Raw genomic sequence first — 24,402 nt, 5'->3', positions numbered from 1 at the left:
ACTCAAAGGAATTGAAATCATCGGCTGTGTGGCACAATGGTGACGCCGTAGCCCGGCCAAACACTGGCCTAATTATTTGGGGCAGCCGTGGCCTACTGGTTAGGGCTTCGAGCTTGTAACCGAAGGGTTGCCGGTTCCATCGACCACCAGTAGAAAAAATGTGGGCAGGGAAAGTGGCTGAGCACTGCTCTCCTATGCCCACATCCACAGCTGAAGTGCCCTTGAGCAAGGCTGCTCCCCGAGCACTGCTGTATCAGGCAGCTCACTGCTCCTTGTTAGTGTGTGCTTCACCTCACTGTGTGTTCGCTGTGTGCTGTGTGTGTTTCACTAATTCACGGATTGAGATAAATGCAGAGACCAAATTTCCCTCACGGGATCAAAAGACTATTTATACTTATATGTATTTATATTTATACTTAAATCAAATTAAGTATAAGTATAAGTATATATACTCTTTTATAAGTATAAGTATAAGTATATATACTCTTTTGATCCCGTGAGGGAAATTTGGTCTCTGCATTTATCCCAATCCGTGAATTAGTGATACACACTCAGCACACAGTGAACACACAGTGAGGTGAAGCACACACTAATCCCGGGCGAGTGAGCTGCCTGCAACAACAGCGAGAGGGGAGCAGTGAGGGGTTAGGTGCCTTGCTCAAGGGCACTTCAGCCATGCCTACTGGTCGGGGTTCGAACCGGCAACCCTCCGGTAACAAGTCCGAAGTGCTAACCAGTAGGCCACGGCTGCCCACGGCTGCTCTTTTGATCATGTGAGGGAAATTAACATTTACATTAACATTTTTTTGTAGAACATCCCTAAAAGTTAGACACAATCTAACATATTGTATTGTTATCTTTAGGCTGTTGGGTGATAAGTGCTGAGATGAAACCTTCCCAACTCTATATGAGTGGTTTTTAAAAGTCTATACTGGGGTAGAGTAAATTTGGATGCTCTCAGCTTTACGGCTTCATGGCATACAGTACCAGCCAGTGACAGATAACACATTCCTCATTTTAACTGATGAAAGGCACTGTCTACAGTATGTGTATCTTCAGAGTACCAGACAGAGACTGTTACAGGTTTGAGCAGAACCAGATCTGAAGCTTTGCTATATGACAGGAAAGTAAATCACTCTAACTCTGAAATCCAACAGGGGAGGGAAGAAATTATTTTTTTGCTGTTTGTGCTGTTTACTGAAGTGCCTCACTAAAATATACTGTGTTTGAATATGGCTACAAAAGTTAATGTGATTACTTAAAGTCGAGGTATGCAAAGATATTTGGGTGAGGATTATATTTTGTTCCCATTATAAGGCCTGAAAAATTATGCAAGAGAATGTGGTGGCGCTGGAATCCAGATGGATGATTCTTGGCATGGACGAAATGTGATACATTAAACAGAGCTATCATTCCGCTGGAAACATCCCGGCGCATGAGAGGAGGTATGGCAGGAATGGCAAAATCCGTCTCTTTTTGTTCCAAAAAATGTGGAATATGAACGCTGGATCCATGGCCCCACATCCCTCGCCTCTTCATAAAACCTGGAATGCGCTTCAAAGAATGCTCACTATCTTTTGTGCATGAATAAAACATCTGTCATTCATCGAACTCAACAATGTGTACCGATTTAACAGAGCATATCAGGTTTGAGGAGGACAGAGGCAGAAATCCATGCAGTGTCTACTGAGCCAGGGTTTTCTGTTATCCCTCATGGACAGTGAGCTATTCTTGTGTCCAGAGAGAATAGAGTGCCATTTGGTGACCTTAAATGACAAGGATTTAACACAGATTTCTCCAAAGGCAATGCCCGGGGAAAGGGAAAAAAATCAGAAAGAAGAAAAAAAAAAAAACACAAGTCTTTGGAAATAAAATAGGCCCACCATTTTAACCCTGCTTGGCAAATAATCCTCTGCAGTGTCATATAATGTTACCACACCCCTTGTAGGACATCAAATAGGAGTAACCACACATTCTCTGATAAACACATCTAAATATTTTATATAGGCCTAACATTGACAAGAGACAGACTTAGACATGATGTTGTGCACATCTAAAACACAGTGCCATTATGCCCCCTAATGGTGACACAAAGTGTGGGGAAAAGATTGAGTATTCAAACTCATGGTGCATTGACAAATGATGCAGAGAATAAAGTCTCTGACATTGTCAATGCAAGCCCAGAATGCTTGATTTTACACTGTGTAATCTCAATATTCTGATCACAACAAGTCTGGGCAAATTACTAAGTCAGCATCAGTCAGAGGCTACATTCATTTGTTTTCCAATTTTATGATGTCATCACATCACCAAAAGTTTTGGTTTTACCAAAATATTTGGCAGTGTTTTTAAACGACAAAAACACACACAAAGTGTTTTGATACAAAATAGGTAGCCATTTTCTTCAACCCAATAAAATACAAATGACAAAATTCTTTTTTGTATTTGAAATATCATAGATACTGCCCATCCCTACAAATACATTAATGGTTCTCATTATTTAAATAAGAAGGTAACATATGATTTACATTCAAATATAAATAACCTATAGCCTAAGTTATTATTTGAGTCTGTGATCCAAAACAAAACTACGATGTAGCAACACATATTTCTTTAAGGGGTCTATAGCAAAAGTCTTTTTTTTTACTTTGCAATAAATTCTTCACCACTGTATAGCCTACCGAGCAAAAAGATAACTCGGCCATCCTAAATATTGAACGCAACATAAGCTTATACAGTAAAGATATGTCACAAAGTGTTTCAAACTCCAACCACCAGGGACGCTGTAGGAAAATCCATGGCATTGCCTCGAAGGATGTAATGCTAATCTATTGTCCTTCCTACAACAAAACAAAGAAGGAACAGACCAGTCCATCCCGACTGTCCTGTCCTGACGATAACAGTATAAAGTATGGGCAAGAAGCACAAAAAGCACAAATCAGAGAAACGCGCATACGACGGTAAGGTCGTGCAGAAGGCTTTGACATTGCTTGCGGTACGCTATTCGCGCTTATTTACATACATACATGTAGTATTAGCCAGCTAACATGCGGTCGTCAGCAGCGTAACATCCATTGACTGAAATTTAAATCAGGATTTTCAAGTAAGGTTTAATAATAAGTAACACTTGACAGTGTGACCATTGTGCGCTTGGCGCGGGCGTTGGGCGCGAGGGCGAGCCATCTGTCATGTTCAGATGAAGTTGTAAGTTAGCTGGTTATCTTACGGGATCTGCATTTTCGATGGCTAGCTAGAAAAACATTAACGTACAGTTGTCCCACAGTGTTGGATAATGCTAAATTTAAATTATTTAATGATTCACACCGTCACATGTAACTAGGTAGTATGATTATTTTGAAAGTAAATTACACTAGGAATAGAAATAGTATGCTAGCTGTCTGACTAACGATAACATTACTAATCAGTTGGCTAGATATGTTAGCATAGGCTACTATGTAAACTTCACAAAATGGACAAATAACGTTAACGTTAACTTAGTTATTTTGGAGCTTTTGTTGTTGGAAATAATGGAAGTTCTGTTGTCGCCTGTTAGCTAGCTACATTGTAAACAATCTAGTTCGGTTGCTGAATACGAAATTACCATTTTGGACAGTTTTGGAACATAATGTTACCTGTCTTGCTTCCCTCTGTCCTCAGAATACGTGGAGAGACCATTGAAACTTGTTTTGAAGGTGGCGGGTAATGAGGTGACTACAGGAAGTACTAGTCTGGAAAACGTCTACGAAGAGTCGGTGGATTACGATAAGCATAAAGATAAAAAGAAGAAAAAGAAAAAGAAGGAGGATAGAGACCGAAGTAACCCTGGTTCACCAATTGACGATAAAAGAAGGAAGAAGGTATTGATAGAAAATAACTTCAAACACACTCTGTATGGATGAATTGGTGCATAATAACCCCTAGTTGGTCAGTGTCTCTTGTTGGTCAAATTGCTATTTTCTTCCTGATTTGCTAACTCGGTTGTTGCTGTACAGATGACGAAAAAGAGGAAAGGTCAAGACCCAGTATATTCTGACTGGGGAGATGGAGAGCTGAGTAGAGCTTCTATGCGATCAGATATGTCCCAGGACAAAACGATGCCCTCCTCCATGGCAAAGATGGAAGGTGATTAAAGCCACTTAACTGTCTGTCATCACTTAAATAATATTTTCCATGTTGTTCTTGTACATCAGCAACATAAACATTATTTTGTTCATTCAATCACACAGATAAAGTGCAGACTCCTTTACAGGAAGCCCTTAGTCAACTCATCAGGCAGCTCCAAAGGTTGGGATCTGTTTTTGTTTGTGTTTGTTTGTTTGTTTTGGGTGGTTGTGACAGTTGTAAGTAAATCTAAAGAAGTCATTTTTCAGTGTGTCTAATTATCACCTTTGAGTATTTCCATTAATTAAATGTGTTGTGTGTTGGTTTGCAGACTGGTTCTTTTTGTGAACTGGCATTCACTTCTGTATTTTCCATCATAGGAAAGACCCCAGTGCATTTTTCTCTTTCCCTGTGACGGATCTCATTGCTCCTGGCTACTCTATGATCATCAGGCGGCCCATGGATTTCAGCACCATGAAGGATAAAGTCAAGAAGGAATGTTACCAGTCTTTACTAGAGTTGAAGGTATGTCAGTTCAGCCTTCAGTGATGTTGGTGCACATTATCTGATATAATGCACGTATCATTTATATTATTTCTCATGTGTTTACTTTTTTCAAATGTTTGCATGAGTTGACTTGAATATCTATTGCTTTTTACACATTTGTAATAGCAACAGTGTTCCAATCAACACAAAAATCTAGAGAAATGTCAATAATATTTAAAGTGCTATGTAATGCAAATTCAGGTAGCAAATATTTAGATTACCGATTAAGCCACAAGTGAAAGGTAGGGGTTCAATCTGAAATCCATGCTCATATGTGATTATGCATTGGATCATTTCACTTCACTTAAAGGTGCTCTAACCGATGCTGGGTAATGTCACTTCTGTTGATTTTCAAACAAAACAGAGAGCTCGCTACTTCCTCCCCCTCCCTCCCGTGCAATTGAAACTCTGCTAAATGCGCATCTCGTCAGTGATGAACAGTTTGTTATGTTTTATGGGCTAGGTTTGCCCAGGTTGTTTTTGTTGCAGTTTTTGGAGCCTGGGCTGTACACAGAGATTACAGTGTATTCAGGACACAGACAGCTAGCGGTTGGTTAGGTGATGTTTGCAGTAAGTGACATAAAATGTTTTAGCCTAAAAACGCGTGGCATCGCTTAGAGCACTTTTAACTTTAGTCATGCATAGCAAAAGATTGTTCCAGAAACACATATCAATACTATGACTGAGTACTTCATTTGAATTTATATTGAGTGTAAGAATCTTGCAGACAGCAACACCCTGTGACTTAATTAATATGTGTTATGTTTTTTAGGTGTTATTTTATGTCTTATGGAACTTTGTTATTTGTTTGACTACACAGACTGATTTCAAGTTAATGTGTGAGAATGCCATGAACTACAACAAACCTGACACCATCTACTACAAAGCAGCGAAGAAGCTGCTCCACTCTGGCCTTAAGATTCTAAGTCCGGTAAGGAGAGTGTTTGCAGTGGAAAAGTCAACCGTTTGTCATTTAAACATAATTCTTGTAAATATGGAGAAATGGATTCACAACCTGCAGTTGCATTTCTAAATCAGCAGAGGGTGTAGTTGTATTTTACTTGACAATTACAAGTGCAGACTTGGAGAAAGATTTCTGACAATCAGGTGAATGGTCTTGCAGGAAAGGCTTGATAGCCTGAAGCAAAGTATCGAGTTCATGGCCGACCTGGAGAGCTCCACCAGTCGGCCAGGAGAGGCAGGGGATGGGGAGGGAGGCTCGGGCCCAGACCAGAGCAAAGGTGGCTCCACTCCTATGGAGACCAGCGACTGCACCCAGTCACCCTGCGGACCCAACAAAGACGCTGCCAGGTGTGACTCGCACTCCCGCTCACCCCATCCAATCAAATCCAACCTCCAAAATGCGTCAAGCCCACGCTGCTTTAAGCAAGAGCGTCTGCCGCCAGGACAGGCTTGACCTGTGTGACATACAGTGGGCTTTTCTCAATACGCGTTCTTTTCTATACTTGTGCTCTCATGAACTTCAAAATCGTTCTGAAACGTCATCAATCACCGCCGAAGTACTGTTCCAATTCACAAGTTCGCATTTATTCAAGAACGCATAACATTCCCGGAAGTGTTCTCGAATCGTTGGTTTTTATCAAGGATGCATCGGGTGGTGACTTGGTGGCTTGAAGATTCCACAATGCATTACGTCAGCTCAGCCGTGACACTCACATAAGAGAAATGGCAGCATTGATACATAATAGGCCTACCTATCATAATTGCTGCTACAATCCGATCCATGTTTAGGCTGTAAACGGTAGGCTACAGGCTTCACAACTAATGTTAATCATAACTGTCACTTAAACTGCGAACTTCAAACGTTGTTCCCGCCATCGGCAAGTGAATATATTGTTATTAATATTTAATAAAAAAAAATCAATGAGAAACAAACTTAAACAAGCTGGTGAATTACATATTTTATTGTAAATGTCAGAAATACTGGGTAGAGCAATAGGTAAATGACTAGACTCCCGAGCTGTTCCGAGAGAAGCTGCCGTTGGCAAGAACGCTGCTGTCTCAAACTGCAAATTGAGCGTCCTGTGTCCTCGCGTTCTCCAGAGTCTGGACTCACGATCTTAACTTTTCAAGTTCGAACTTTCAAGAACGGGAGACCGTTCTTTAGCGTACTTTGCATTGAGAAAAGCCCAGTGTGAGGTGAAATTGTGACAGGCAATCAGTCTGTGATTTTAATGGCTCTTATGGATGAGGAATCAGGAGCTGTGGAGGCAAACTGCACCAGCTTGTTTTCCTCTCTTTTCCCCTGTTGAATAAGGCACCTGCCAGTTGCGACGAGAGGGAGAGGGAAAGAGAGAGAGCGAGTTTGAGCATATTGGGCCTTGTGCACCGTCTGCACGGCACCGAACACTGACGAACAATGACTAGTGTCTTTGAAAGTTGGTTTGCCTTGAAAGCCTCTTCTTTTTAAAAGTGTCTGTGTCCTTGGGCAAACTTCTTTTTCGAAATTAATGGAAGTTTGAAAGAATTTGTGTTGTAATGTGTTTTGAGAGAGAGTGTGTGTTCTAATGCCTTTGTTAAGCGTCGTTTAACCTTAATCGTATTGTCTCTGCATCTTGTCTCTTGTCAAACCATCTTCAGACAAGACAAAGATTCAAAGGATGAGGTGCAGAAGACTGTCAGTCAGGCGGAGAAGGACCTGGAGGAGATCCGGAAGATCATAGAGGAGTCTGACAATAAGCTTTCTAACCGTGAACTCCAATGTGCGGTAGGTAGTGTAACCTGACTCGATTCCAAAACAATTGGTCTTGCTTGAATTTCCTTGGATTTCCCAAGGGATAGTTGGGGGCATGAATGGTGAAATGGCCGTGGTGTGAATCACACAACTGGGAATAGTGTGCATATAGATTTATTTGTTTGTGTTAAGCATTTTTGTTTGTCGTGAAAGGTATTTATAAATTAAATGTCATATTATTATCATGTAGCTTATATCATTATCATCAGTAACATCAATAGCAAGTTGTTTCAGTAGAACAAATTCTTTGCATCCATATTTTGAGAAAAACTTCAGAAATATCCCAAGAGGTAGGCCTTAAGTGGTGACTACATAACCTGGCTTTACATGTTTAGTTGGAAAGTTGCCAAAGGTATCAGAGCAATAACATGGGAGAAAAAATCTAAATGACATCACGGCAGCAGGATGAGAAATAAATGAATATAAGATGCATAATAATAATAAGAAAAGATAGAAACACAGTGGGGCTTCGCAACTTCGCTGCTCGCTGCACCTTCGGTGCTAGGCCCCCAATGACATCACAGCAGCAGGATGAGAAATAAATTAATATATTTTCAAGACTGAATTATAAGAGCCTCCTTTACTCCTGCTGCAGGCCAATTTCATTATCTCCAGCAGAGCTAACTCTGCAGTATACACACAGGCTTGCAAATTACTTGCAATGCTTGCTAGTTGCTATGTTGTGTTGTCACTATGTGGTTGGTTTGTTCTAGTGTGTAATTGTCTTCCATGTCCACCTTTCACAGCTGGAGTTTGAGAGACGAAAGCAGGATGGTTCCACATCCCTGGCCATCCTAAACCCTGTTGACTTGAGTGCTGGTGGTACGTAGTGCATGAGCCGCTCTGTGTGGTCATTTATTAGTTGTTTTTGTTATTGTTTGTATGTTGTTGCGAGGTCTGTTGATGTTGTGCATAAGCTGCTGTGAGCACATGCTCAGTTCTGTGTGCTCTACTGACAGATCCAGGGTACTGCCCGGTCAAACTCGGCATGATGTCCGGAAGGCTGCAAAGCGGGGTCAACACGCTCCAGGGTTTTAAGGAGGACAAGAGAAACAGGATCTCCCCAGGTAAAGCAGTCTGCCGAGCGTGTGCTGTCGTCACTGTGTTTGGTCACCGGCCTGGTGAGGAGAGCCATTAACAATGACGGATGAGTTTACTGTGGAAAGATGCACATTGCTTTGTCCTGTTGACACAGTGCCTGGTAAATATGTGCACTGGTCAGAGTGTGGTGTTCTCTCCACAGATGGATTGCACACAGCTGCCTTGGCCTGTGTGTTGAAGCCTGCTATAAGTGATAGATAAAAGCTGATTTGGAACTCTCTGGGTCTCTCTAGAGGGCTGTTCATTACATACTTTTTAAAACCTTGAGATGTGCCGGCTCCAAAAGTGACTCAAATGAAGAATCATTGAAGAATTGAAATTCTCCCAGGGCCACTGGGAGCCAAACATGGTCTGGTGTTATCCATGAGTTGAGAGCTTTCAGGCATGCACTACTCCTTGCACACCTTATTTAGCTACAGTTGTGCCTGAGAAGAGACTTATTAGTCATTCCATGCTAAAGACATTTATAGTGAAAGGTATTGCATGAGATGAAAATGGGAGTTGTACAAATACTAAAGGAAAGGAAAATGTCAAGTCAAAACTTGGCTTAAATGTGATGTAAATAGCTTCACCTAAAATCATTGGAGATGCATATTCATTGCAAGTTCCGTGCATAGTCACTTAAGAGTGTGAAGGCTTGTTCGGACTCAAACAACAAAGTAATTTTTAGGCTAAGCAGCAACATGACACGGTAATGCTCAACATCCATCAGCACTAAAAAAAAGCTTGTAGTCGTTTGAAAAATGTGAACAGCGTCGTCAGCTGAATACTTTGCGCTGCATCGTCCGCCTTTGAGGTGGGGGATGCAGCTGCTTCGCTCCTCCAGCGTTCACCCTCACCTCAACCCTCCTTCCCCGCAGTGGCTTACCTGAATTATGGGCCCTTCAGCTCCTACGCTCCGGCTTACGACTCTAGCTTCGCCAACGTCTCCAAGGAGGACTCCGACCTCATCTACTCCTTCTATGGAGAGGAATCCAACTCGCAGGGCTCTGACAGGTATGTGTGGCTAAGGGACGCAGCCGTGGGTCTAGCGGTCGTAGTCCGTGGATTACAGAGCAATACTCGCTGGCTTTGGGGGGTTATTAGCGAGGGCTTGGACATCAAAGCCCAACCTGTTGTTTTTGGTCATCCAGATGTTTGGCAGTGATGCGCTGGAAGAGTGGTCGTTTTAATTTGCCCACATGTCTTGTGTCGAGATTGCATATGTGTGTGTAACTGGTTCGGGCGGTAGGCCCAGGTCTTTTCTCTTGGCAATCGAGAGAGCTAACTTCCTCCGTCAATGTAAACACGCTGACTCATTCATGCACACTTGTCTCATCACTTGCTAACATAAACACAAAAGGGTTCTTCGACCGGCCACTCACTTATACTAACAAGCACAAATAAACTCTTGCCCTCTGTCTGCCAGCGCGGTCATGAACTTATTGAACACAAACCCCTTTTGTTTTGGACTTCTTAGTTTTATTTTTTAAGGTCTTTGTGTGTTTGTAAGTTTTTAGTAATTGTAATATAGGATTTCTGAAATTCTAAAACAAAAATCTCCCTTCAATTCTCTTTCTCTACCCCTCCCCTTCTATCTCTCTCTCTCTCTCTCTCTCTCTCTCTCTCTCTCTCTCTCTCTCCCCTTCCAGTATGGCTAACTTCCTGTCCAAGTCTGAGGAGCACATGAGTCGCCTTGGGGACCACATGCTTGACGCTCTGACTAACGGCCAGCACTCGAAGACGCTCAAGGAGATGGAGGCGGTGAGGGCCAAAAAGCGGTTGCTCAAGTCGAGCTTGTTGTCTGTCTCACAGCAGCATACGCGAGTACATAACTGTGAGGCTGTTAAGAGCTGGGTGACGCTTGCAAGAGAGGAGGGGAATGGGATTGCTCATCTGTGTTGTTGTTGATGTACGTTTTGTATGACATTTGACATATTTCCCCCCCCCAGAACGATCCGGTTCAAGAGGTACCAGCAGCTGGCTCCGAAGCAGTGGATGATGAGGTACTATTAACTGGTGATCAAAACCTGAATCCAAACTAGGGTAGAGTTCGGAGTTCAGTTCTGCAATGATGGGTTCTTGGTACATGCTTTATCCAGGATCCACAAGTGCCCGATGATTTCTCCTGAATTGTATCTCTGCTCTCCGAGGTCCACAGGCTTGCTACAGATTAGCCCTGTGCCATCTGGCTAGCTGTGGAGGGCCTGTATGCTGCTGGCTGCCATGCAGCTGTGCAAACAGAAATACCCATCCTGATTGGATGGATTGGACTGTCTACCGGCCCATGTGGATCGGGAAATTGAAGATGTTTTTTTCCTTTCACTTTTAATACTTCTTAGGACGCCTTCCTTCTCCCTTCTTTAGTGCCCTTGTGTGTGTGTGTGTGTGTGTGTGTGTGTGTGTGTGTGTGTGTGTGTGTGTGTGTGTGTGTGCGTGTGCGTGCGGGTGCGTGTGCACGCGCGCAGCTGCATAAGTGTGTCCTTGCGGCTGCATGTCTGTGTGTATGTGTGTGTATGATGGCTGGCTGGCTGTCTGAATGGGCTTTCATTGGAGTGCCACTAGCTCCCTGAGCACACTGCAGCCCCTGTGCTGGCTGTTTGCTGTGTTTGGCAGCCATCCAGTTCTCACTCACATTCCCCTTACGGGTGGAGTCACCCCTTTTTTACCACTGCTTGTAATGAATTTAAGTTACATAACTTAAAATATACAGTATTTTGAAAATATGGCCAATCCTGTGAACTTGTTTACTTTCTGTCTCCAAAAAGGCAATGTGTCAGTGCACGTCGCTGGTATTATGTCCACCTTACACACCCCTTCTTTTCTGCCCTAGATGGTAGCATCTCAACCGCGTCCAGTCAGTGGCATGGACACCCTAAGTACGCTCAAAGCCCTGGGCCTGGACTTCCTCATACCCAAACTCGACTCTAAAGGTATTTGTCTGCCCACATTCGCTATGTGATGCGTATATCTCTGTGGAGTACATCTCTGTCCATTATCTCCTCTTTTATTCAGATCTAACAAGACATTTAAATGGCAGAGCATGAATATCTCCCCTCCCGACTGCTCCATTGCAGTAGCAGAGCTAACACTTTTACTGCCTTTCCATCTGGTCGTCCCCCAGCAAGCTGCGAGCCCAAATGGTTTTAAATGGCTTCCGCTGCGAGAGTGATTTCAGTGAGCGGCCTACCAGCTTTAGTGCACGGATGAGTCGGAGTGGTGGAGCATTATGGTGGTAACCCCCCCCTCACTCTTTGTGTTCTCCTCTTGCATCTCAGAGGCCCGGGAGTTCCAGGAGAAGCTGGACGAAACCACGCAGCTCATCAACGAGCTGAACGAGGCCCAGAAGGAGCGCCTCAGCACCCCCCAGCCCCCCAACATCATCTGCCTCCTCGCCCCCACAGCCAAGGAAGCACAGCTGGGTACGCCCATACCTCTGCATGTGTACACACACACACACACACACACACACACTGGATATCCTCATGCTATTCATGATTGTTTTCCTCTGTATACATAAATATGTGCTGCCAAAGAGCCACTTGTTAATTTTCTTTTTCTTTGAAATGTGGTGTGAAAAAAAAAAACGGTGGTGTGAACTTGCCACCTCCGCTGGACACTATGCAGTCCTGTGGCCCGGCTCGGAGCACCCCGTAAAAATATAAAAAAAATCCTTTCACAACATGACATCACCAGCTATATCACCTAAAAACATGAGACTGGATGGCATGGCAACAGGCCTTTCTAGCAGTGCTAACAGTGTCGCTGGTGTTAGTAGAGCTGCAACAATTCATCTATTGTCAACTATTGACTTTTGATGACCGAATCATCAGTTTGAGTTTTTTTTTTTTTTTTTACAAAAAGCAAAAATTCAGCTTCTGAAATGTTAGTATTGCTAGAAAATACACCAGATGCCCCCATTGTCAGAATGATGGTGGGTTTCAGCTCGTCAGACCGAGAGAGGTGGTCTTCATCTTTATTCCTGTGGCCCGTGTATACGGTTACATGACCGGGTCAGTTATTCATTTGAGATCCTTCAGTGCGCTGTTTGCATAGCAGTTTTAGTATTTAAATATGAATCATTAATCTAGCTGAAATTTGAACTGAACACCCAAACAGAGAGAGGGGAAAGAATGAAGGGCTTTTGGGGATGAGACGTTTTCCATGTACAGCTCGTACCCTCGGTGAATTAGAAGAGGCTGTGTAAAACCCATTATTTCTTTGTTTAAGACACATCCTATTGGGTTGTTAACTGCATTCTGCTGCATTCTTTTCCTGGCAGTTTGAATCACTCTTTGTGGTGTGCGTGTGCGTGTGCGTGTGTGTGTGTGTGTGTGTGTGTGTGTGTGTAACACTCCCTGAGCCAGAATGTTTCTGGCTGGATGCTAAGAATTCTTCAAAGCCAGTTTCTGTGAAGGCTATTTTTTTCTGTCCAGTTTCTCCCATGTCGTAGAATAAGCGTTAGAGATGCACCGATAGATCGGCTGGTGACCGGAATCGGCCGATTTTCACGTGATCGGCCATGACCGGCGACCGGCTGGTCAGTCTGAGACATGCCGATTTTATGCCGGTCAAATACACTCGTGCGCCGCAATTGTAACAACACCCAGGTGAGTTTGCAAAGTTTGAAGAAGCTAGCAACCAGGCCAACACTCAGGGCTGGATGTAGGGCTACAAAGAAAGCGCTAATAGGCTAGTGAGTTTTTCTATGCAGCAAACGCTGTGCTTTACCATTGGCCTACTGCGTGGAATTTACTAAGCTGTCACTTCATTAGGCTACGTAAACATCGCTCATCACCGCCCGTCACTGCCGCTAATTGCGTGCCCACAGCTGAACCACAAGCCTGCTGAACGGAGATAAACGACTGCGATATTAAAAATAATCAAAGATGTCAACAAGCAGCGACATACAGTAGCCCTAGTAGTACTCTAACTATTTACTGCACGTAGACTGCGGCTATGCCTTAAAATACCCTAGTCTAGCAGATTGAGAAATGGATGTCGTGAAAGTGAACAAACGATAGCCTATTAGAAAGGCAAACAAACGTTAAAGTTGCTTATGACATAGTAGCCTACAATGAAGAAAACTGATGGTCTGAATACTGAATCAGTCGTCTCTGAAAGTTTCTATAGCCTAATTGATGCATTTAACCGGAATTTGGATTTATTTTTTTCACCGCAAAACAGACGTGCACTGTTTTCATATGGTGGAGCACCTAAGAAAGGCTAGGCAATCAAGGACATGGGTAGATGGAGGAGAAATCAAAAATAATAAATAAAAAGTTCTATGGAGATGTGCAAAAGTTGGAGAAAGTCAGATGTGTGTGTGTGTGTGTTTTGACGTGTGATGAAATAAGAAAATAAATAAAAGGACTATAGCATAGGGTGAGGGATGTAAAAGTGCTAAAAGTCTTGTAGGTGTGTGTGTGTGTGGGGGGGGTGAACGAGTGCAAAGTCAGTATAGTGTAAGTTCAGAGTTGGGAAATGTTTGAGAGTGCTACTCCATAGAACTTTTTATTTATTATTTTTGATTTCTCCTCCATCTACCCATGTCCTTGATTGCCTAGCCTTTCTGCCCCCCCACCCCCACCCCCAACACACACACAAAAAAAACACACACACTTACATCATCACTGTCATCACCTCACATACATACAGCGCACTGCTTGCTACAGTAAGCCTCCTCTACTTGCTGCACACTGCCCCCCCCCCCCCTCCCTACATACACAGCACATTGTCTTCAGGATCTTCTCCAACACACATCCTCTACATACTTACAGCACACTGCCCCCACCTACCCACACGCACACTACACACACACACACACAGTCACTGCTACACTCCCCTCCCGCCCACACACGGTATCGGCAGGTCAAACTCTATGAAAAATCGGAAATCGGTATCGGCCCAGAAAATTGCAATCGGTGCATCTCTAATAAGCGTGATGTTTTTGCAGATATAGTGTGAAATCCCAAGCCATCACAAAGACTTTTGTGTCAGGGGGCTCCTTAAAACATAAGTCTCTAGAACGTGATGCTCTGTGTGTTCTTAAGCTTGGTGTATATCCATGCATGACATCACATTTGTCCATAGCTCCGGTTGCCAATGCTCAGCCTTTGGGTTTCATTTTTCATCACTTTTCACTCCATTGATTTCCAGTGTCTTGGCAAATAAGATCAGGTGATCGAGCATATTGTCTCCCAGGGTCATATGCGCAGATTTTTTCTTGGTGTAAGAAAGCTGGACTGACTGGCTATCACCAGGAGGCAGGCTCAGGCCAAGGATGTTCATATTGTTAGCCAGGGATTTACCCCACAGCATTAGCAAATACTTTTGCTTCTACTTACTACATGATTGCTGGAATCAAGTGTGATCTACAAAACATCTGTAAAGCCTCAACGCCCACGTGTGTTCAGATGAAATATGCTTTTTTCCCCGGATACAGTGTAAATGAATCATAAGATATTAATTTGCCAAGGAGGCAGTTTTTCCCTGGAACTCACAAGTGAACACCCAGAGCCTGTTTTTTTTTTTTTTTTTTTTTTTCTTTTATATTACTAAAGCAGAAAAGGCCCCTTGGCTTTTGAAAAGGGGCTGGACAGGCCACGCTTGTTACAGCGGTCAGCACTCATACTTTTCACACATAATCACACAGGGAGGGTGTCTGCAGGAATGCCTGTCAAGCTCCCAGCGCTGGTGGTGTGGTTGTCGAACTTCCAGAATCTTTCAACTTTTCTTTCTCCACGTTATGTACTGAAAGTTACATTGTGAAATGCAATTAAAATGAATGATTAGACCATCATGAAACTACCGATTTTTTTAAATTTATTTATTTATTTATTTTTGTAAATTCATACACACAAAATCATGTGATCATGATCCTGGGCTATATTTGGAGGGTGTTTATACACATAGTGGAATGTCACTAAAACACCAATACTTGAAAACATGGGAATTTGGCATGTCAACATTCAGTATTTGGTTGATCTAAATCAGTGGTCCCCAAACTTTTTCTTCCGAGGGCCAGCTCACTATGCCTGGCTCCAAGAGAGGGCCAGAGACTCGGAGTAGTTCTATATCAGTAACCATAAATAGCTTAGTGCTGTGAACAGCAGTCTACCTTAGTTGAATATTCTATTACATTTAATCATAGGCTATTGCAACTTAATACCATTGTTAGCTGTGTTTATATTGTCATCATGCCATATCAGTGTAAAATTAAATAATACTAATAAAAAAAACGTTTGCATTCCCAAAAGTATTAGCAGGGAGTCCCAAAAGTATATTTATTAAAAAATGTGTGAACTCTGAATTCTGTGTCTTTGCATACACAGCTCAAGTTGTGAATATCCTACAAATAATTTAAAGTTCTCAAACTATGAGAATTTTATGAAGTGCTGAAGTGGTCTGAAATGACCACCATTCTAACTTTCAGTCACCTGATGAGAACTTTGTGAACTCTTTGTATGAACATTTGAACGAGTGAATAAAAAATAGAAATATTTATCCCAGAAAGTCCCAGAAATATGACTTGAATAGAAGTTAGTTAGTTATTAACAATTAATTGATACATTTTTTAAAATACTTTGAGCACTGATGCAGTCAGCATAGGCCTCTTACATTGTTCGCAGGTAGGCCTACATGTCATTCCGTTTTTGATGGCAAACGCAAAACAGCGCCACCGGTGGATAAAAAGAGTATTACATGTGTACTGTTAAGACTCGCCATAGAGAATAAATGGGGGAAATTGCGGAGGTTTTAGTTTGACGATGTTGTACTCCCGTGCGGGCTGGATGATATATACTACGGACATGTTTTGGGGGGCCGTAGTTTGGGGACCACTGATCTAAATGGTCGTGTATAAATGGATAAATCAACTATGGCAGTTGAGGTTACGTGTCATGCAATTTTCTCTGTTCCAAATGTTTTTCACAGATTGCGTAAATAGTGCATTAAGGAAAATAATTGGCAATAGTTCATTTTAAATTCTTTCTTTCCTCTCTTCAATCAGACTAGTTCTTCTTTCCCCTCAACTATTCAGTGCTTTTATTTCCTTCCTTTTTCCACACTTATTTAGTCTCCTCCATCCCACTTAAAAACACATCCATTCTTTTTCCCCTCCTCATCCTGATCTCTGTTGTTCCTTTTCCGCAGCTGAAAAGGTCACTGGAAACCTGGCCCTGCTGACCAGCCAGGTGACCCCAGGTGACGTGAGCAGCGTGTACGGCATCAGGAAGGCCATGGGCGTCTCTCTGCCCAACGACCCTGACGAGCCACTCATCGACCTCACCACAGGTAGGACTAAAGACTCCCCTTATTATTACATCACGTTTACACTAGAGATTGTCCTCTGTGTTTCATGTGAAAATGAGCTTGAACAATAATACATTCACAAATACATTTTAAATATTTATCACTCACATACAACTCTGATGTGTTAGTGAAGATAAAATCTAGATAGGGGCGCTACAACTCAAACAAGGCTGTTTAGCTTTTAAACAAAAGATATTTTTTTAAAGAAAAGATGTTTTTTAAACCTTTATATTTTAAACAAGGCTATTTTATCTTCTTTATTGGTTTGGTTGTTTCCAAGGTATATCGTGTTCATGCGTTTTAAAACAACCCTAAACCACATACACATATATACATGTGTTTAATCTGCCATATATGTATACATTTTATCTGCCATATATGTATGCGTTTTATCTGCCATAAATGTATGCGTTTAATCTGCCATATATGTACCGGTATGTGTTTTATAAAGCTGGAGAGGTGAGATCCAGTTGTTCAAAGACCATTGTGTTTCACGGTCATTGCTTGGACTGTAACTAGCCTGTCGATTGTGTTACAGTGCGAGAAATGTCAGAACCAATGGAGTGTCTATCAGCAGGACAGGGCGACATCCCGGTCATTACAGTCTAGCAGCCTCCTCCGAGCTTCTAGGCCAGTCCCCTTGCCAAGAATCCACTTTGTACAGTTGGTGCTGTTTTTTTTTTTTTTTTTTTTGTGATGTTTGTATCAATAAATCTCTTTTGTAGTAATCATTGGTTTCATTTCTTTGCACTCTTCACCTGGTTACAATTTGACAAGATGTTTACAAATTAGCACACCTGTTCCCAAAGTAACGGCAATAAGCATGTACATGAGAAATTATTTATTATACATTTATACTATACAAAATGTTGGGGAAATGCACACGATGTTCCTCAAAGCTACTGCTTATAAATCACAAAAGGCAGCACAGGATTGACACGGTAAGAAAGTTTTACACTCGAAAGTTATATAGCCAAAGTACACACGACCATTTTCTCCCCTAGAGGCACATGAACGTTTCTTCTTGGTCCCTGGCTCAGCAAATGTCCAAAGCAATAAATGCCTCCTAGGAAGAGCCAAAAAGCAATAAATTCTCTTATTGACCAGCAATTCCCTCCGAGAGGATGCCAAGAGCAGCACTTGAGTCCACGTCTCAAAGACAAGGCAGCGATGGACAGGAGATGTCAACACCGAAACGTTAAAAGCAGATGTCAAGTGCAACACAAGACACGTGAGCAGCTTTAAGAGAGAGACAATTCAAAAGATTCGGAGTCGGACAAGGTACAGAACGTAATGAGTCATTAGAAGTGATTTTCACATGCTGACAATAGTAGGACAGGTGGGGTTTCCCCTTATCTTAATCTTTGAGAAGTTAATGCTCTGCTCCATCTATGGTTGAATACAAAGGCCCATTGTTTCCCCATTGTCCCAAATCCTCCAGAAAAGCTGGTTTGAAATGTTTCCTTCAGATGAGCTCTTGCACTGCAGTTGTACGTTACAAAGTAACTAAGAGATTAAGCCACTGTTCCATAGTATTGGCCATTCTTTAGCTTTATGTATATTTGCAAATAAGTATATACGTCTCAATGCATCATGGCGGGTAAGAGCAAATATTGCCACAAATGAGAAGACGAACACAAGCATAGGACCACTTCTAACAGGACAGTCATGGTTTTTTTTTTTTTTTTTTCTAGCATCAAAACGAACTTCAGTATTTTGACACAAACAGCAGTTGAACAGTGCTCAGACCAGTTGGATCCCAGTCATTCTTAAGGGAACTTTCTGTAAGTCCAAGTGGTGCATTCACTCTTGAAACAGGGGCCTTGAGATGTGGCTGTACTCTCAGGCCAAACAAACAGCAGGCTAAGACAGCAGCCAGCTATGCTAAAGCCATTATCTACACCGTCTTTATATCCCACTCCAGAGTTAGCATGAAGAACACTTTTTTTTAGGCGCTAGGGATTGCCGTGGCAAAATGTTCAGCCCTGGTCTGGAATAACAGACTGTTCGTGTCAACATGGATATATTGTCAATAGACTTCCGGAGCCATCTGATTGAGTGCTTGTTTTTGTTTTTTGTGACAGACAGCCGGGCTCAGCTGAGGCCCATGCCCTGCTGCTTGCTCATGTCCGTGCACACAAAGAAGGTCTTGAGCTCGCCCTTCCCCTTGACGTTGATGAAGCCCCGGCACTCGCAGGAGTAGCCCAGCTTCTGCAGGACGTCCGACGTCTCCTCCGTCACCTGTGAGCAGAGAAACAGAGAGGCCACTGTGTGCTTAAATGCCATTGAAATTAGACCATAGCATGACGCCAATGCACCATGAAATGGAATCAGTTAAGAGTGTATAAGCTGAGGGTGGGGGGGTGAAGTGGAGGTGATGTGACTTGCATGGCAGACTGCCACCATAAGCTAGACAGTGACAAGGGGATGGTGATGGATACCTGGATTTTGCCCAACTCTCCGGTACTCTCCATCCTGCTGGCTACGTTTACAGTGTTTCCCCAGATGTCATACTGAGGCTTCCTGGCCCCGATGACTCCAGCGATCACAGGCCCATGATTAATACCTACAACAACATAAAACGAAACAATCCGGGTGATTAGCAGTTTGCTCAAAAGAAAATATATTTTGTCCATATTTCTTGACTGAGGCAGCGTGTTTTGGAAATGTTTTGGGCCATAAAACAGTCACATGGGCAGTGTACTTCCAGGAGGCCCAGCTGCTTCGTATCCTCAGATCCCCTGCCCCGCAAGGCTTTAATGCATATCCCAGATGCAATTAGCGCATCCGCTCAGGGAGAGGGAGGTGGTTCGGGAGAGGGCTCTGGCAGTCAGCGCGAAAGCATTCGCCAGACTGGAGCGGACGTCTGGAATGTCGGGTTTTTTTAATAAAACATCTCTCCAGGAGAATGGAGGATTTCATTAGTTATTCCAATCCCACTGACCTCCACCCCCGCTAAGCTTCCCTTTCCTCGAAAGAAAAAGGGTGACGGTGAAAAGACAGCGGAGGTAAACGGGATATTCTTTCAAAAGCCAAGCTTACAATTCATTCCCACTGAGATCTTTTGTTTAATACCAGTTCAAAAACAGTAATGCGTGCTCATCATCCCCAAAGTATTTCCAATGTTTTCCTTTGAACAGCAGGCAAGCTGTCCAGTGAGTGAGCCAACTTGATCTGGTCACTGTGCTAAAATAAGGGACTATGTGAAGACAGGCCTATAGAACTGAATTGGCATGACTGTGAAGCAGATTGTCCACGTGCTGCTTTGGCAATCAGAAGTCAGAAGTAAAAGTAATAATGAGCCTAGAAATGTTTCTTGGAAACGCGCCCAAGTGATTATGATGCCCAAGGGGGATTAGGTCACTTTGTAATGTCCGTGGACTGATTGTGTCTCTGAGGGCTCATAGACACAGATGCAGAGAGGACCTGGTGTAGCTCTTCTGCTGCACTCACCGACGCGGAGCCGGAAACTGTTGAAGGAGTGCCTGTTGATGCCTTCCAGCTTTCCCATCAGGGCATTGGCAAACTCAACCATATTCCCAATCTGTGCCTGTTGCCTCTCCTGAAACAAGATTGAACAGCTCAAAATTAAGTTGGCAAGTGGCAAATGACAGAACTGCAGTGCTACTTCTAACCAAGGCCTCATAACCAGGTGTGTGTGTGTGTGTGTGTGTGTGTGTGTGTGTGTGTGGGGGGGGGGGGGGCTGTTATACTTGTGAATCTAGTGATGACTTTCTCAGTATTTTAAATTCATGGTTATGGATCATTAAAAGTTCAAGTAAAGTAAATGCAGCTCAGCTCAAGACTGATACTCCACAGAAACAAAGTTCATTCTAATACAGTGTTTCTAAGTGTTTTTTAGGTGTTATATTGAAGACCACATTATAATAACTTCTCCAGAATGCCTCCATCCCTCACTCAAGGGCCATGCCATACCTGATTATTCTCCTGGCCTGTGCTTGCACTGAGGCCTGCAGCAGCCATGTATGTGCTTCCGATCGTCTTGATCTTCTCCACGCCACTGAACTTCGGCTTGGACAACACCTTTGGACATGACAGCGAGACAGAGACACGGTAAGACGGAGGGCACTAGAAGACAGCGTGTAGCACGCGACCAAGTCTGAGTCCAGTGCACTTAGTAATGGCTGTGTGTGTCATTTTCAGGCACGAAACAGAAAAAAAAGCCTAAAGCTCTGACCTCATCAAAGTCGGCGATGATCTCATTCAGAAGCCTCAGACACTCCAGGCCTTCCTTGTTGATGTCACACTCCGTGTAGAACTCTTTGAAATCCGGGACAGAGGCGAACATCACACACACACAGTCATAAGACTGGTAGTAAAGGTCCTGGAGAGAGACCAAGTCTACGTTTATTTACAGGCCAGCCCGCACATTCAGAACTGCATGCAACTTGGTATACTTCCTGATCCAGTCCAGTCGGCCGCAGAAAACTCTCAGGCGATGGTTTGGAACTTCACTTCACTTGAGTGGTACTGTGGTATACCTCAATACATGCTGCTTATTTCCATAGTTGCCTATGTGTCCACAACTTGGACAGTGCCTTGACGTTAACAGTAGTAAAAACACCCTGACGTGCCATTGGTCTGGGGATTGGAGAATGCATGGCCTAGTTTTAGAGTCCTCTTGGTCTGTGCTCCTATTTTTTTTTATAAGATACTATAAACGCCAAGCTGTGCCTGGCTCCTAATGGCTCATGAGTGAACTTGAACGTCTTGAAATCTTGTTGCTGAGCAGCACTACACCCCCCCCCCCAAGACTGGTAAAAACATCAACGTTAAATACACACACACACACACACGAATGAGGTCATGAGGGCAGTTTAGCTGAAAATGTAAGCATATAAATGAAGTGGCCTGGATTTTACATTAAACCCTAATCCTTAAACCACAGCATGAAGTTAACACTCAATAATGACGCCAACTAGGGTGTGTTCCACAGGGCTAGGCTCTCCACAACAGGGAAGTTGCAGTCATCTAAACTGTGATCTTTCGCTCTGTTTTGGCAAAAGTGCACCCAACACAGCCACTTTCAACCCACTCTATATGTTAGCGCAGCCAGCCGCGTGGGTGTCAAGCCGAGAGAAGGGAAGCTTAACTATGAGAGCATGGAGCCAGCAGAACCCAAGGTCACAGCACTTGATTGGTATGTAGCGCAAAGTGCTAATGAGAATGTAGGCCTTGACTGCTCTGTAATTGTCAAAGGAAGCAAGAAAATCATCAGAATACCTAAAATACCATTAAATGTGCTTTTAAGACAGAATGTCTATCTGTGAAATGACCTGACCTTTTTCTCTGCATGCCGTGGTGCATTCCTGTGAATAACTGTATTTAAATGCCACAGAATGTCAATCTGGAAGTGACAGGTTCAAAAGGGAGCTTGCAGCATCACATGAAGTTACCTGCGTCTACCCGGACACTCACCTCGTTCTTCTTGTTCTCGCCGACGAAGCGCGCGGCCACGTGGGCTGGCAGCACGTTCTCCAGGAGCAGCCGGTTAAGGTTCTCCCGAGTCATGATCTCGTCCTGTTCCGTGCGGTTCTTGTTCTTGAGAAGGAAGTCTTGACGGCAGCAATGCTCGTTCTAGAAGGAGAATAACCGAAGGAGCAGAAAGTTGATGCATTAAGAAAGATGTTTTTGATCTTGTGTTGTGTGTTTACCTAGTAATAAATGACAGGTTTGAATCCCTATATGGACATGACTGTGTGTGTCTGTGTGTGTGTCTGTGTGTGTGTTTACTTACATGTCGAGAGATGAGAAGCATGGTGACTAGGAAAAGGGTGATGTAGATGCAGCTCATCAGCTGAGGATGCTTGATGAGTCCTGCATCCCTCAGGACAGAAAAGTCGCCATCACTGAAAACACACACACATACACAGGAACACACGCAGAGTAAATAGTATTTACACACTCCCATTCATTATTGACACTGACACACACACACACACACATAAGAACACACGCAGAGTAAATAGTATTCACACACCCCCATTCATTACTGACACTGACACACACACAAGCAGCTACTGTGCTCCAGTGTGCCTGGTCCTGTACCTGCTGCCGTTGGCGGGGTAGAGGATCCTGCCGTAGCAGGTGAACAGAGGCTCCTGTGAGTAGAAGATGATGATGTAGTAGGCCATCGAGGCCACACACAGGAACAGCACTTTCAGCTCAAAGCTCATCCGCAGAAACACCCCACAGGCTATCAGCGCCAGGATACAGCTGTACACCGAGTACTGGGGTAGAGAGAGAGAGAGGGAGAGGGAGATAGATAGATAGATAGATAGATAGATAGATAGAGAGAGAGAGAGAGAGAGGGGTGGGTAACAAAAACTTGAATATAATGTCAGGGAGATGAATTTAAAAGCACAAGAACAGCATAACAACAAATAACAGCAGACCAAAAAAAAGCTCACTGGGAGGTAGTATAGGTCGCCTTCTGTGCCCCTGTCTGTGTCCAGAAAGGTGCTGAGATTATTGCGGTCAGAAGCAGAGCCACACTGAGGTGGAAGAGGTGACTCCAGAAAGCACTAGGACAGAGAACAAAACAGAGGCTGGTTAGGTTCAGATGGTTGTGAAGGAGCATGAAATGTCCTTAGGACTGAACAGAGGTGAAAAAGAGGCTAAACACAAAGCTGTAGTCTTTTGTCCTCTAAGAAATCTTGCAAATGATTTCATGCAAAAACTCTACTTCCTGGTTTAAGGGTTATGCTAATTAAGGAATCATAATGGCAATGAACGGAGTAGGAATATCAGTTTCCCCAGTCATGACACAGTCATCTTACATTGACTACATAATCATATGTGATAAAACATGAAAAATGAAATTCTAGGTCATTCTCAGTCTAGGACTCTACATCTAATACCTATAAGAAATACTCCATTACCAGGTTAAAAACGGCCATGATTATGATGATTGTCGTAGTGATGGTTGCCAGTGGCAGGCGTACAAAAGGCCTCTTCACCACAGCCTCGGAGACGGCAGGTAGCCACCGGCAGTCTGCCAGCTTCTCAGGGAACAGACGCTAAGGGGGAAGACACACGTTCAGCCGGCAGTCAGACAAATCTAACACCTTCCCATATCTGCACCTTGAGCTGGGACCACCCAGTTTGTCAAAGAGGACACACACACACACACACACATATATATATACATATCTCATGATCATGCATAAACTCATCACCCATTTGGGAAGAAAAATGTAGTGCCCCCCTACTCACCTGTAACTGCCCAGAGAAACAGATGCCCAGGGTCAGCAGGAGGACACACACCAGCACCCCAAACCCGATGGCCAGACGGTCTTGACTGTGGCATGCACACAGACCAGAAAAGACGTTAGAACACAGGGCATTCTCCCCATTCTACTGCATCAAGTCAATGTAATTCTAAAAGCAAACACAGGACTGCATTATTGAATCAATTTCCTGCCGGGACTGATATCATGTTCAAGAGTGAACTCAATAAGACTCCTGGTCTTTGTCTGTGATTCAATATAAGGACATGTATTCAATATAAGGACATGGATTCAATATAAGGACATGGATTCAATATGTTTCTGGGATGAGATCAAGTGCACCAATAGAAACAAGTG

The 24,402-nt window shown here is 43.3% G+C and overlaps 2 protein-coding genes across 10 annotated transcripts in view; one reads left to right on the top strand and one right to left on the bottom strand.

The window, feature by feature from the left end:
• Positions 1-2,826: 2,826 nt before the first annotated feature.
• Positions 2,827-17,523, top strand: brd7 (bromodomain containing 7). 3 transcript variants are annotated; one of them, XM_048263511.1, is made up of 17 exons: positions 2,827-2,960; positions 3,658-3,857; positions 3,993-4,122; positions 4,227-4,284; positions 4,482-4,626; positions 5,468-5,578; positions 5,771-5,958; positions 7,249-7,375; positions 8,149-8,224; positions 8,362-8,469; positions 9,364-9,499; positions 10,135-10,246; positions 10,435-10,488; positions 11,316-11,415; positions 11,761-11,904; positions 16,637-16,777; positions 17,334-17,523. In XM_048263511.1, the coding sequence occupies exons 1-17, from the start codon at positions 2,912-2,914 to the stop codon at positions 17,402-17,404; spliced, it is 1,950 nt and encodes a 649-aa protein (XP_048119468.1). In that variant the 5' UTR covers positions 2,827-2,911; the 3' UTR covers positions 17,405-17,523. The 3 variants fall into 3 exon arrangements, with proteins under 3 accessions (XP_048119468.1, XP_048119469.1, XP_048119470.1); XM_048263512.1 differs by having other exon boundaries at positions 2,859-2,995; XM_048263513.1 differs by lacking the exon at positions 2,827-2,960 and adding an exon at positions 3,182-3,204.
• A 98-nt stretch (positions 17,524-17,621) lies between these two features.
• The window catches only part of adcy7 (adenylate cyclase 7), a 52,699-nt gene continuing 45,918 nt past the window's right edge, over positions 17,622-24,402 (bottom strand). For all 7 annotated transcript variants that reach the window (XM_048263198.1, XM_048263205.1, XM_048263203.1 and 4 more), the window contains 11 exons: positions 24,032-24,116; positions 23,698-23,835; positions 23,227-23,340; positions 22,865-23,046; positions 22,554-22,665; positions 22,235-22,393; positions 20,994-21,140; positions 20,732-20,839; positions 20,249-20,357; positions 19,237-19,361; positions 17,622-19,036 (listed from right to left, as the gene is read on the bottom strand). In XM_048263198.1, coding sequence (XP_048119155.1) covers positions 18,890-19,036; positions 19,237-19,361; positions 20,249-20,357; positions 20,732-20,839; positions 20,994-21,140; positions 22,235-22,393; positions 22,554-22,665; positions 22,865-23,046; positions 23,227-23,340; positions 23,698-23,835; positions 24,032-24,116 — 1,426 coding nt within the window. In that variant the 3' untranslated portion in view covers positions 17,622-18,889. The remainder of the gene's footprint in view (positions 19,037-19,236; positions 19,362-20,248; positions 20,358-20,731; positions 20,840-20,993; positions 21,141-22,234; positions 22,394-22,553; positions 22,666-22,864; positions 23,047-23,226; positions 23,341-23,697; positions 23,836-24,031; positions 24,117-24,402) is intronic.

The sequence above is a fragment of the Alosa alosa genome, chromosome 14, assembly GCF_017589495.1.
Source record: "Alosa alosa isolate M-15738 ecotype Scorff River chromosome 14, AALO_Geno_1.1, whole genome shotgun sequence".
In the NCBI taxonomy this organism is placed as follows: domain Eukaryota; kingdom Metazoa; phylum Chordata; class Actinopteri; order Clupeiformes; family Clupeidae; genus Alosa; species Alosa alosa.
This window is presented reverse-complemented; position numbering and strand designations above follow the sequence as displayed.